The sequence below is a fragment of the Pelodiscus sinensis genome, chromosome 8 (assembly GCF_049634645.1).
Source record: "Pelodiscus sinensis isolate JC-2024 chromosome 8, ASM4963464v1, whole genome shotgun sequence".
NCBI classification, from domain to species: Eukaryota; Metazoa; Chordata; order Testudines; family Trionychidae; genus Pelodiscus; species Pelodiscus sinensis.
The window spans coordinates 43,450,410-43,464,589 of NC_134718.1; the positions used below are offsets into that span (position 1 = coordinate 43,450,410).

Consider the following 14,180-nt stretch of genomic DNA (forward strand, 5'->3'; position numbering starts at 1 on the left):
TTGGAAATTATTTCCTGATATTTCTTTTCATGTTTTCACCCTTTTGGTTTCATGTATTAAAAAATCAAAGGCAATTTCTTTCTATCTTTGCTTTTTACAACTTTAAGATATACTAAGATAGTTATTTAGTCTCCCATTTCATCATCATTTAAACGGACTGAACTAGTTGTTATTCTTCAAGTGATGGTCCCTTTGTGTTACACACATGGGTGCACATGCCCACCATGCTTCTAAGAAACATTTCTGGACTTAGCAGTGTCTGTTGATCTGCATGTGTATAGTCTGTTTCCTCGCACTCCCAGCTAAGGATATAAGCAGGGGCAGATGACGGTTTTGCGGGGCCCCGGGCAGCATACTTCCGCGGGGCCCCCCCTTTGCCATGGCGCACACTCAGTGACGCCATGCGCATGCGCAGCGACGCTACAGCGCATGCGCGGGGCTTTCTGAAGCGTGGGGCCCGGGGCGGCCGCCCCGTTCGCCCTGCCATATATCCACCCCTGGATATAAGAGGGTCAATGCTTCTTCAGTGCCCTCTTATTGCTGCATGGCCTGAATCAGAGCCCTTGTTTCTCGCACTCTTAGCTTACTAGTAGGGTGACTTAACTTTTTACAGATTTTATAAATAGTTTGTCTTGGTGATAGGTTAAGTTTTAGTGCAGTAATTCTCTTTCCTATTCAGAGACTGTATCTTTCCCTGAATATGCCCAGGATTCCAGTCTTCAAAAAATGTGTGTGCTGCCTGCTCTCCTCCTGTGTAAACTACAAATACCAGGGGTGCTCTCTGCTGCTTGGGTAAGGCACACATTGCAACATGCGCATATGCTATAAGTTGGATGAGGGAAGCCTGCGAGTTCTGGCTGAGGTTGAACCTACAAAAGAGGCCTATTACCGCTTTCTATGGGGCCTGCCATACCTCATGTACCTTTTCTTTTGAACATATGGAGGATCCTGAGATCCATGATCCATGGATTATCTCAGACCTCCTACCAGCCGTTCCCTGTACACCCACCAGCACCATCTGTGTATGAAGAAGAGAACTTTGAACAGGTACTGCTGGAGATGGATAAATCTCGTTCACTCTTAAGGATTCCACATTGACATTATGGTCGTCAGGGGCATCAGCTTTATGGAAATTTTGGTGGTGCCCAGAGACCACACCTTTCTGCCATCTAAATTCCCCATCACCACCTGCTTATGACTCTAGGGGTATGTCTACACTAGCCACTCTAGTTTGAACTTAGCCACTCTAGTTTGAACTAGGGTGGCTAATGTAGTCATTCAAATTTGCAAATGAAGCCCGGGATTAAAATATCCCGGGCTTTATTTGCATGTTTCCGGGCACCGCCATTTTTAAATGCCTGGTAGTTCGAACTCCCTGCTCGCAGTTAAACGTGGCACGGGCTAGGTAGTTCGAACTAAAGCCCCTAATTTGGACTACTGTTACTCCTCATTGCAGGAGGCTCCAGTTTGTGGCTCTTGTCATGAAAGATGCTTATTTCCATTTAAAGAGCCACTCAGCCCACCACAAGTTCCTCCATTTCTGAGCAGAGCATCAACATTATCAATTTTGGGTCCTCCTGTTCAGTGTAGCAACCGTGCCAAGAGTGTTCACAAAGGTTTTTGCCATGGTAGAGCCCCAGACGTGACACCAACAACTGTCTTCTGGTAATGCTGTCATGACAGGAAGCTGCTGTCTTTGCAGTCTCCTAGCATCCTAGGTGTCTGTATCAACAAGGAAAAGTCAGTGTTGATACCCACACAGACAATACACTTCTTTGGGGCATAGTTCAATTGCATTCTGGTATGGGCTTTTATCCCAGCAGACAAGTTCACAGTGCTGTCAGCCCTCATTACGAGCCTGCATCGCAGACTGTACACCATGATTTGCCGGTGTGTCTGCCTCCTTGGGTATATGGTAGCCTGCACCTATAGGACACCTCCATACTGCTGTCTCCAAACATGGATTCTCTCCCTCTACAGACCCAGCAAAGATCATATAGACTTCAGGATCACTGTTCCTGGGATCATGCTGTTGTCCCTCACATGATGGTCTGATCTCTTCAAGATCATGATTGGCACCTTCTTCAACCCTCCTACACCATACGTGACCATTGTGACACACACCTCCCTAGTGGGATGGAGAGCTCACTTAGGGAGCCACATAGTAAAGGGGTTGTGGATGCCATGGAAGGCAGACTGCACAAAGATGTGCTAGAACTTCAGGCAGTCCATCTCATATGTCAGGCCTTACTCCGACTCATATGGTCCCTCTTCATTTTACTCCTCTCAAAGAACACAGTAGCATTCATCAACAAGCAGGGTGAAGCCTGAGCTTCCTCCTTCTGTTTGAAATCAGTCTGACTCTGGAACTAGTGCATCTGGAACTACATGATGCTTCAGGCTGTGTACCTGCCAGCAAAACTATCTACCTTTACCAATAATGGGAGCGACATGACACCATGTGCCTGGACCTCTTTGTGAAGTGGGGCACTCCCAATGGGACCTCTGTACTGGACATAGAAACCAAAGCCTGCATTAGTATTGCTCCAGAGGAACTCTAGGAGAAAGGCGGAGAATTAGACTTCTTGCTCCCGCCCCTCCCCCGCCTTTACATGGCAGGGGAATAAGGAATCAAGGGATTGTCTTAAAGCTATACAAATCATCAGTTGTAGTAGGGCAGAATAAGGAGAGGGGGTTAGTATTTCACTCTCTGACCCTGTTGTGGGGAAATAATTTAAAGGTTGTATACCCTCAATTGTAATAGGGTCGAGCCCAAAAGAATGAAACCTAGTGTCTCCATTCTACCGTCGTATAAGGTCTTAAGGGTACAAGACAAATAAAAGTAAAGATTCCTATTAAAAGCAAACTGGGCACATTAGTGCAAAGATTCAGAAAGAGACCCTCACGAAGAGGAGAAGTAAAGTCTATCTTTGGAACAAATATTGCAGAAGTTTAGGCATAGCCCATGGTCTGACAATGCCTTAGCTGATATTTATACCATGCAGACCTTGAGAACAAACTGGGTAAATATTTATGGGTTTACACACTCTTAACCTCAATAAAAAGAGATACTGCTGCAATCTGGCTGTTATGAAAAGCCTGCGATGAGGCATTTAAAAAATTAGCTGACTGAAGAAATGAAAATTTGGATTTACCCAAGAAAAGGAACCAGGAGCTGTGGGGGCTAGTTGAAGAGCCCTCCCTACTTGCTAAACTGGTAGTGAAACAAAGTCTGTGTCCAAAAGGGGCCATTCAGCAAGAAATGCAGGATTGTGCCCAGACAAGCAGGCAAGCAAGCAAGCAAGAGAAATTGAAAAACAGGCTTAGAGCCCTGAGGACATAGTGGCAGGAGCAAGGAAAATGAGTAAGTGCACACATTGGACATTCAAATCCTTGGAATAATACTTGGAATGGTAATATCTATACTAAAGAAGTTTTCATTTTAAGGAAAAAGCAATGAGTGATAAATTAACTGGAATCTGGAGGAAACTGAGCAGTTAAAATATTGTAAAAATGCTGAAAAGGAAAAATTTTATAGAAAAAGAATTCTTGGCTTCTTTGCAGCCTTTCTGAAGGAAAAATGGGCCCTTTTCCAAAGGAATGTCTATAAATAATGCAGGCAAAGAGACAATCTAATAATCATTTGACTATGAACACTTTAGTCAAATTTGCTAAAAGAACACAGGGATTTCTATTGGAACTTAACCACTCCAAAGATATTAAAAGGAATGTGTTTTTTGTACAGCTATGCAGAAATAATTAAAATAGAGTACAAAAAGATGTTAAGACTATGTATGTATCTGTTTGTGAATATATATGCATATTGTGTAAATATGTGAGGCTTTTAGGACCTAACCATTCTGTTTTGCCAGTTTCTGAAATTTTGTTTTGTAGGCTTGAATTACATTTTTTTTAATAAGGCCATTTCATTCGAAGTTGCAAAACCGATAAGACACTTTATGCCAGATACAGAAAACTAGTGTTGTTTGATTTTGGAATTTAGCATTTAAACCTTAAGGCATTTCAGTGCTTTAGAAAGTTCAATATTTTGTTATAGATCAAGTTATGGCTGGTACAAGAGGCAGCCAGACTCAGGAAAATGTGGAGAGATTCTATATGGCTACAAGTTCTCAGGGCAATGATTTCCTCCTCTGTTGGACCGGTGACCTTTGCTATATGTTTTCACCCAGTCCTCTCCTACTGCAAGAGCTATGCAAGATTCTCTGGCTCTCAACTCTATTTGGGTGCATTTAGCAGCGGTTAGCACCTTTCTCCCACTTGTGGATGGTACTTCTGTGTTTACACAGCCTATCATTATCCACTTCATGAAAGGATTATCAATATCTTTCCACAAGTGCTGAAGTCCTCACCCCCATGGGACCTTAATCTCAGTCTCTCTGCCCTCACAAGAACCCCTTTGAACTGCTAGCAACATGCTCCTCCCCTCACCTCTCATTGGTAGCTATCTCAGAAAGAGGCAGTAAGGAGTGCGGGGTACAGAAAGGGGTGCTTCAAAACAGTAGCGCCGCATGAAACCCAGGGCCAAACCAGTCCCTGGCTGGCCCTGAGCTTCATGTGGTGCTGCCACTTTGAAACACCAAGGGGAACATGGGACAAGAGGGGACTCAGCTAGCCCTGTGCTCCCTGCAGCGCTTTCACCTTTGAAGTGTAGCCCTGGGGCTGTTGCTATACTTCAAAGGCGGAAGTGCCCTTATTGACTAATCGAATAGTCAATGCAAATTGCATCAACTATTCGATTAGCCAGTTAATCTAAATTTAACATCCCTATAGCACCCCTCCCCCAAACACACATACAATCTTCCATAAGGACCAGGTGTCCCTATGTCTGCACCAGAAATTCCTTCCAAAAGTGGCATCTTAAGTTCACCTCAATCAGTCCATCCACCTGCCAGCCTGCCCCCCAAGGCCAACATGCTTTCCCAGGCTTTTCATTCCCTTGACATCCATTGCATGCTACCTTTCTACCTCCACAGGAGTCAACCATTTCACAAATCACCAAAACTGTTCATGGCCATCACTGAGTGATGAAAGGGTCAAGCCCTCTTATCCCAATGAATCTCCATCTGGGTCTCTGGATGCATCCTTGAATGCTACAAAGCATCCAACCTACACCCATTTGACAGAGTTATGGTGCATTCTGCACTGGTGCAGGCCACCTCCTTGGCTTCCTTGGTAAATTAATCCTGGTAGGATATCTGTCAAGCAGCGACATGGCAACCTGTTTACATGTTCACAACACACTACGCCATTGTACAAGCATCAGCAACAGACACAGCCATGGGCCAGGCTCCACTGCAGTCCACACTTCCATTGGGATCCTCGCTCCCACCTCAATACTGATCACAGCTCATGAGTCACCCATGTGTGGAATACACATAGGCTACGTCTACACTGGCCCCTTTTCCGGAAGGGGCATGTAAATTTCATGAGTCGTAGTAGGGAAATGCGCGGGGGATTTAAATATCCCCCGCGGCATTTAAATAAAAATGTCCGCCGCTTTTTTCCGGCTTTTAAAAAAGCCGGAAAAGAGCATCTACACTGGCCCCGATCCTCCGGAAAAAGTGCCCTTTTCCGGAGGATCTTATTCCTACTTCAAAGGAATAAGATCCTCCGGAAAAGGGCACTTTTTCCGGAGGATCGGGGCCAGTGTAGACGCTCTTTTCCGGCTTTTTTAAAAGCCGGAAAAAAGCGGCGGACATTTTTATTTAAATGCCGCGGGGGATATTTAAATCCCCCGCGCATTTCCCTACTACGACTCATGAAATTTACATGCCCCTTCCGGAAAAGGGGCCAGTGTAGACGAGCCCATAGGGACTATCACACAAGGAAGAAGAAGTTATTTACCTGTAACAGGAATTTCTTCAAGATGTGTGGTGCCTAGCTGTGTTTCACCATATGCCCTCCATCCCTGCTGCTTTAGACTGGATTCTGTAACAGTGAGAGGAAAACTGGAGAGGCATTGATCCGCAGTACCTCTTATACCCTCAGCTGGGAGCATGAGGAGATGTGTTATGTATGTGAGGGTCAATGAACACTGCTAAGAAACATTTCCAAACTCAGGCTCGTGGTGCACTTGCATGTCCAGTATGGAATACAAATAGGGACTCAAGTTACAGGTACATAATCTCATTTTAGATATATTCTCATCCATTTAGGGATGAAATACCCATTTCTGAGATAAGATTTTTCTAGGAGATGCAGCGCTTCAGTTCTGTAGGAGTGTGGTCTACCAACAGACAAGCTGGCAAGTCCATTTAACTTTAGACTGCCAGAATAGGCACTAGATGCCTGTACTGTAGCAGATGATAACACAAAGTGAGCAATTATAACATCTGATGAGTAATGACGTTAGAGACCAAGATACAAGTTGTAAATTTATCCTCAGAACTTGGAAATCATGTGAAAGTATAAGAACAAAGTCCAAAGCAAAACCAATCTCCCTCCCCCCCCCCCCCATCATTTGTTTAAAATGTTTGGTCTGCTGATTATGCAGGGCATACATAAAACAAACAAAATAGACCAGCAGGTTTCTGTCCATACTCAGTCTGTGATAATTCATCCATATCCTGACATGCAAAATGAGGCCAAGACATCACTTAAGAAATCAAAATAAGGCTGAAATATGACTTGAGCATAAGGGTAGATCTTAGCATAAGGATCACCTTCATCCTCCTTGAATCTGAAAAGATCAAAACAGCTTGATGTGGCCACAAGAGACCCAGTCTAGGAAATTGCCAGGTGTATTTGTTTGAAAGTAATCTTTTGTTGTTTGTTTTAAACAATTATCATTATTTCAGAATGAGTGCATCTAGACTGGCAAGATTTTGCACAAAAGCAACTGCTTTTGCGCAAAAACTTGCCAGCTGTCTACACTGGCCGCTTGATTTTGCGCAAGAGCACTGACGTTCTACTGTCCGAAATCAGTGCTTCTTGTGCAAATGCTTTGACGCTCCAGTTCAGGAAAAAGCACTCTTGAGGAAATGATTTTGCACAAGAGGGCCAGTGTAAACAGGCAGCTAAGATGTTTTGCGGAAAAGCAGGCTAAACGGAAAAAAGCCCTACTGGCCTCTTGGAGACTCCGTAGCTGCAGTCAGCTCCCGGACTTCCTGGTAACCCGAGCCCCCTTAAAGCAGATGCAGGCTGCTAAGGTCACGAGGCAGGAGCCCTTCTCGGACCTCTGGCCAGAGGTCTGCCACGTGTCCCCTGCTGTCCTCAACAGCCACCCCAGAACACGATGGTAGCTCCAGGGGGGGATCAGGCACCCGCACCCCCAGCACAAGAGGCCCCCAAGGCCAGAAAAAGATGGGCCCTATCCTAGTCGTTGGAAGCCCTCATGGACCTGTGGCAGGAGGAGGAAGCCCTGCACAACACCCACTCCCGGCACCAGAACGCAGACATTTTTGCCCGCATGGCCCAGGCGCTCCCCCAGCAGGGCCACCCAGCCCAGACCCCGGATCAAGTCTGGGCTAAAGTTAAGGAACTGCGCCTGGGCTACGTCCGGGCCAGCGAGGGCCAGGGGACAGGAGCCGACACCTGCCCCCACTACCGACGGCTCCATGCCATTTTGAGCCAGCCAGCACCGCAAGCATCGGACGTCCCCGTGGACAGCAGCATGCACCCCCACTTCACCAGGACCACCGGGGCGGGGGGGAAGGAGACACCAGCAGCGGGTCAGAGGACGAGGCCAGCACTGCCACCCTGCAGGCCCCCTCCGGCAGCCCCGACATCTCCCGTGCATCCTCGGAGGCCAGGGAAGGATCCACCGGTGAGTCTTTGCACTCACAAGGGCGGGGCGGGGGGGAGAGCACGTCACTCAGGCCACGTGAGCTTCACTCTGTGTAACATTAGACAGTAAGCAGCACGTGCAACCACGTGCAGCCTGGTGACCGAGCGGCATGTAGCCGCGGCAGGCAGCTCCAGGGCACGCCTGGGACCGTGCTGCTCACACACATTTGGCAGGACTAGGGGGGAAGGGTGGATGCCGGCTGGAAACAGCCAGGGCCCCAGGAGCTCGGGCCAGAGCCCGCACCTCCGCAAGGGTGCAGCACACAGAACGGCACAGTTCTGAGGCACAGCCAGCTGCTCCTGGGAAAACCACAGCGTCACAGCCCTGTGAGCGTGGCCCCCACTGAGCCCCTTGCCTGCTCCCGGTGCCTTGGCTGGCCCCCTGAGGGAAGTCCCCACTGCGGCCACACATGTCCCTGGGCTACATGTGTGAGGGCTAACGAGAGGGGGAGGAGGGGAAGTGCTCGGGCTGGCCCTAGGTGATCACCTCAGTTTTGCTGCAAGGATGGTACACTCCCCAGTCACCCCTGGTTCCGTCCAGGAGACATCCCACATGAGGGGAATCTGAGAGACGCTGGGGCTGCTGGAGGGGGGGAATCTGAGAGCCCAGACCACGTCTGCCATATGTGCTCCCAGGCACTGTGTGGGGACTCATCTCACTCCCTGTCAAACACCATTGATTAGCCCAAAGCCTCACAGCCTCCACTGGCAGAGAGTTCCACAGGTTAACACAACATAAGCGCCCTCCCACCTTCCACGGGGCCAGGACACAGATTGGTGGTTCCAATATATGGAGGAGGACCCTAGTCCAGGGGTGGTCCTGTATGCAAACATACAACACAGGGGGGAGGGGGTTAACCGAGTGGGCCCAAGCCACACTACTGTGGTGTCACCTGGGCTCAGGGGTGGAGGGCCTGAGGTGTGAGGACAGTGGCCGGGCTGCCTGACTGACCCATCCTTCTGTTCCCTGCAGCAGGACCAAGCACAAGCCAGGGACCCTCTAGTCCTGCAGCAGCGGCAGCAGCAGCATCCCCAGCCGCCCAACCACCGAGGCAGAGGCTCCGCCACCGGGACCAGCTCCTTCGGCGCCATGTGCAGGCCGTCAAGCACGTCGAGGCAGCCATCACTCAGCGCATGGAGGCGGACCTGCAGTGGCCCAGGAGGCCTGGGGCTCTTCCAGGCCCAGTGCATCCGCATGGCGGATTCCATTGCAACCCTCACCGCCCACATTGGCCATGCCATCCATTATGGCATGGTCTTGCCCCATGCACCCGCCACCCCTCCCCTGCAATGGCTCCTCCTGCCCCTGGTCCTTCTCCTCCTGCACTAAATATCTTCACTAGGTATGATACAGCTTCTGCCATAAACAGTAAAACAGAATTTTTTAATGTTATGTATATTCTCAAAGTTCCTGTTCTGAAACTTCAGTTTAAATCACATCACTTGGGATATTCCATTTTCTTGAAAGAAAATATTTCTACAATGATTTTATTTATCACAGTCATATTCTATAGATTCTTCTGAAAGATCCATTCATTAAATAGAAAAATGGAGCTGGCTGGGGAAACAACAGAGCCTAGTTATAACAATATTATACAACAAAAGCAGAATTGTGTTCTAGTTCTAAATCATCTTTTGTGTTATTGTTTTCCCTTTATACTTGCATCTGCTCATAACACAAATACAAATGTTACTGTACATTTAAACTTATTTAAAATGTTGCTAATTATTTATTATAAGATACCCTCTTTGGGTCAGATTCTTTGATGTGCCTCTAGGACTATGTCTACCCATTGAACTGGAGGTGTAAATTCTAGTTTGAGGAGACATACCTGTGCTAGTTCTGCTTGAGAGAGTGCACTAAAAATAAAATTGTAGCTGTAGCAGCAGGACTACCTATTAGTGTCCTGGATGTATTTGGAATATGAATGTAGTATCTATGTATTTGACCCATCCTCCTGCACCTCTGCCCCAGCCCTGATCTCTCTCCCAGAACCTACTGCCTTTTTGTATGTGTACATATAGCTTTGTTGTTATACAGCTTTTGAAATATTTTGGTGAAAGACAACAAAAAACATTTTTCTTCTTCTTTGAAAGGTTGCAGACCCCTGGGTCAGGTATACTCCATTATCCCACTCGATTAAAACTGCCTGTTAATTACCTAAAATGGAAGGGATATATTCAAACACTTGAAAAAATATGGTTAAATACAAATTTTGAGACTATTTTAAAAAATGTTACATTTGTCCATTCTGCAAGCCACTCTCCTTCCCCTCCACATCAGAGTCACTGCTTATACTAGCTATCCAGTGCAGCTTTACCTCTTTATGCTCTTCACAAGTACATGAAAGTGTGGTGGGCCCATGCACTGTCCTAATGGATATCACTATGAGGAAAAGTTCTCCATCTTCGGTGCACTGACACTCACTCACCTAAAGTGGAATGGACATGTGCAACACATCTCTAAGAATAATAGTTACAGAAATATATGTAATCATTTTTTGTCATTTTCCTATTAGCCAGCTCCTTACCCACCTTACAGCTTGTTTATTAACCACCCATCTTCTCCATTTTCACTAATAATTTCCCAGGTGGTACCATATAAAATGTTGTATTGAAGTCCAGATAGATTAGATCTGTTGCATTTCTCTTGTCTCAAAATCAGTTATCCTCTACTATATGCAGCTAATATGTACCAGAAACAGATAAATACCAAAATCTATGTAGATAAATACTGTGCTTTACTTCTACAATCAATTGCTGATTAATATTAATTGCTTTCTCATGTATTCTGGGCTTCTCATGTATACTGACAAAACTTTTATTTTGGATATCCTGCATGAAATCCTAGCCACATTGGCTTTATTGGAGACAGGATTTCATTCTCCCAGTTTATCATGGCTATTAAATACAAAGAAAGAACTATTTTTTATTTTTCTAAAAGTTTCTTAATGCAATCATGTTTACAGTATGTTTTGTAATATGATACAAAAATATACAGTATAATCTTTTCATTGAATCAATAGCTCAAAGCAAAAATAAATGTTATATATAAGGGAGATTGGTTACTTAATAATTAGACAACTTGATGTAACATTTCATAGGAAAATTATCAAATGCTTCATTTCAAATTCAGACATAAGCATACACTGTATATTGTTTTTGATATGTGAACGTTTTTTATCCATAAAGCTATTATAAATTAAGGTATAACATTTAGTTTTTCATAAAATAATCCAACTGTATTTATTTTTACAATCCTATGTTTCTCTAGGTGACAGGATACCCTTTACAGATGCCATACATAGATTTACCATCAATAACTGAGGCTGTGTATCAAACTGGCATTCATTCTTCAGAAATCCCCAACACAGAATTTGCTCTTGCTGTGTATATACATCCATACCCAAACAACATTTTAGCTATATGGATCTACTTAGTTTCTTTGGTCTGTCATCAGTAAACAGTGTTGAATTCAATTATAATTAATTTACTACATTGTATCTCTCATGGCTTAAGATAGTCATTTAGGTATGAGAACTGAGCTATGAAAAGCTAATTTTATATCACAAGAGATAAGCCAGTACTATTTATTGTACATTAATAGAATCTTATTGTTATTGTAGAGAGACTATATCTTTAAAATCCTAATTAGTTCCATAAGAACTATTATAAATTGACCTTACCAATTTTGTGAATTTCCCAATAATCTGAGATCAAATATTAAACAACTCCTAGAAATAATTTAGTCATATTTAGTGTTCAGAGAAGTTGCTTAAATGATCTTTGAGGAAAGATCTTAATGGGCTGTTTAATGAAAGTATTAGAATGTAGGATCTCGTTGCCTCAATACAGTGAATTCAGACATTCCAAGAGTAACACATAGTTAATACCATTAATTAAATAAGGTGATATAGAATATTATGGAATGCATATTAATGTTTGTCTGGTAAATGATGAATATGAAAGTTGTGTAATAAAATTCAAGTTGCAACTTCAATATACAGAAGGCTTCCCTAAATCTTAGGGCATTATCCTACAGATCCTTAATGTCATTGCTAACTAGTGAAGTTTGCTTTGTGTGTTATGTTTTATATTCTTTTAATTTTCGGTTGCAAGACTTTTTGGAATTATTGATCATAAATATTTTGGACAAGCGGTGTTATGAAAATCCTTACTTTCCTTTAGCAGAATGTTTTTGTTGTTTAATTTTTAAAAGCTGTATAAGTTGAGCTTTAGCATACATTTAATTGTAATCAATAAGATTGCATACAATATACTTCATTACAGGGAAACATTCAAAAACGTAAAACAAAGCAGTTAAAATATATAAATGTTTATAGTAAAACATTTTTAAAATCATAATGATAAATAAAACACTAGTGGTATATTAATGTTATAGAATTTTAAAATATATTGCATGAAATAGAAGGAATTTTAAAATAATATTCATGTGCACATTAAAATATATATCAATATATTAGAATTGCCATTGCTGATGCCACTTGGGACAATATGGAAATAAAACAATACATGGAAAACTGGGTTTTGAAGTTGATTATTTGCAGATTAGGCTAGGTTAGGATGCTTACTTTGCATCCTCTGTGTATTCAGAGTCATATCTATGGCTGACAGTGCTAATACATCACGGAAGAGCTTTTCTGCCTTGTACATAATCAACAGAATTGTTTGCTAGTTTCCATTTTCAGATTGGTGGTGATGTGTCAGTCAGCAAGAAACCAGTTTAACCTTTGACTTCCAAGTTGAATTTGCAGCACTGGCAGATAGAAAAACCACTTACAGAGAGCAGCAATGATTTGGACTTTTGGAAGTCATTGGAGACAGTAAACAGGAAATGCCACGTTGCCATTTTTACATGCACTTAAATTCCGGCTTTGGACTGCACTTTAAAGGGAGAGGCTGGAACTGTGGAAGGAGTAACTCAAACTGCAGTGTTACCTTGCGAACAATAGTTCTCTGAGTGCTTGTTCACATTGATTCCAATCAGGCATGCACACATTGCATGCACGGATGCTGGAAATTCTTCCCTTAGCAGCTCCCGTCAGGTTGGCTAGGGAGCTCCCTGGAGTGGCGCCTTTATGACGCTCAATATAAGACCCTGCTGCTCCCCCTCAGTTCCTTCTTACTGCTCGTGACAGTCATTGGAACAACATTTGCTAGCATCACAAGTGCTTCCCTTCAGTTGTTTGTAGTTTATAACTTCAGCTCTTAGTTTAGGAGAATTTAGCATTGTAATATTGTTTAGGGCAGTGGCAGGGAACTCAGGACTATTGTATCATTTGGAAAGCCACAGTTTAGAAAGAAATCACTGGAAAATGAGAACTTGAGCAGTTGCAAGTGTCCATTTATTTCATGACACAGAACTGGCAGATAGAAAAACTATTTATCTGAACCAGCCCAAACCAGCTGGGATGACCCCTAGGGTATGTCATGGGGTATCCCGAAATAGCTACCCCGTGTCTTCACAAGCCACCCATTATTTCGAAATATTTTTCAAAATAACGAGCGCACATCCCAGTAACCCTCATTCCATGAGGGTTAAGGGATATCTCGAAATAGCACTTTATTTCAAAATAAACTCAAAATAAGCTACGCAATTTGCTTATATCAAGTTTACAGTACAGTGTAGACATAGCCCTGGTGACCTAACTCAGTAACTATAACAACAAGATCTATATCTACAATCCCAATACACAACATATTCCTCCCCTCTCCCCAAATAAGAATGTCCCTTTAATAAAACAAACACTAAACTAGGGAAGGGGGGTAGACTGCCTCAAGTTCCCAGCTAACTCTGGGGATTATTTTGCCCCATTTGTGGGTTAACCTTAACTAAAGGTCCAGCCATTGAGGAGGCCTTCTTTCTCTAGGTGAATTATGGTGGACATCTGGCATTCTTACACTCCAAGGTGTTATGGGTGTGGGCATGACAATGGGCTGGGAACTTGAAGCGCGAACAGGTGAGGCTGTCAGATCAGCCTACTCAGGGAGTGGGTTTATATGTTTGCCGCAGGCGGTGATGGAAGAGGAGAGGGTGATGGAAGAGCAGCGTGGGAGGGTGTGTGTGTGGGGGGGGGGGAATCTAGTGCTCATGGGGAGCTGGTTTTTAAGACAGCTCTTCACGGACACCGGCTCCTGCCTCCCCTCCTTGCTGCTTCTGATATAGAGGCAGAAAGGTGGGAGGGAGTGCATGTAATCAACAGGATTAACTAGTAAAACCAGGATTATCAGTTAATTGTATATTCATCTACACATTGGCATCCCTAATCTAGAATAGTGAGTGGGCCGCATGAGTGGCATTCCTTCATGTCCATGGGCTGCCAGAGTGTTGTAACCAAGACAATCTCCTGGGA

General features: G+C 44.1%; 1 protein-coding gene across 4 annotated transcripts in view; it reads left to right on the forward strand.

Annotated features, from left to right (window-relative positions):
* Window positions 1-12,603, forward strand: part of CC2D2B (coiled-coil and C2 domain containing 2B) — a 148,018-nt gene extending 135,415 nt beyond the window's left edge. For all 4 annotated transcript variants that reach the window (XM_075935191.1, XM_075935190.1, XM_075935192.1 and 1 more), the window contains one exon: window positions 11,081-12,603. In XM_075935191.1, coding sequence (XP_075791306.1) covers window positions 11,081-11,269 — 189 coding nt within the window. In that variant the 3' untranslated portion in view covers window positions 11,270-12,603. The remainder of the gene's footprint in view (window positions 1-11,080) is intronic.
* Window positions 12,604-14,180: the final 1,577 nt, after the last annotated feature.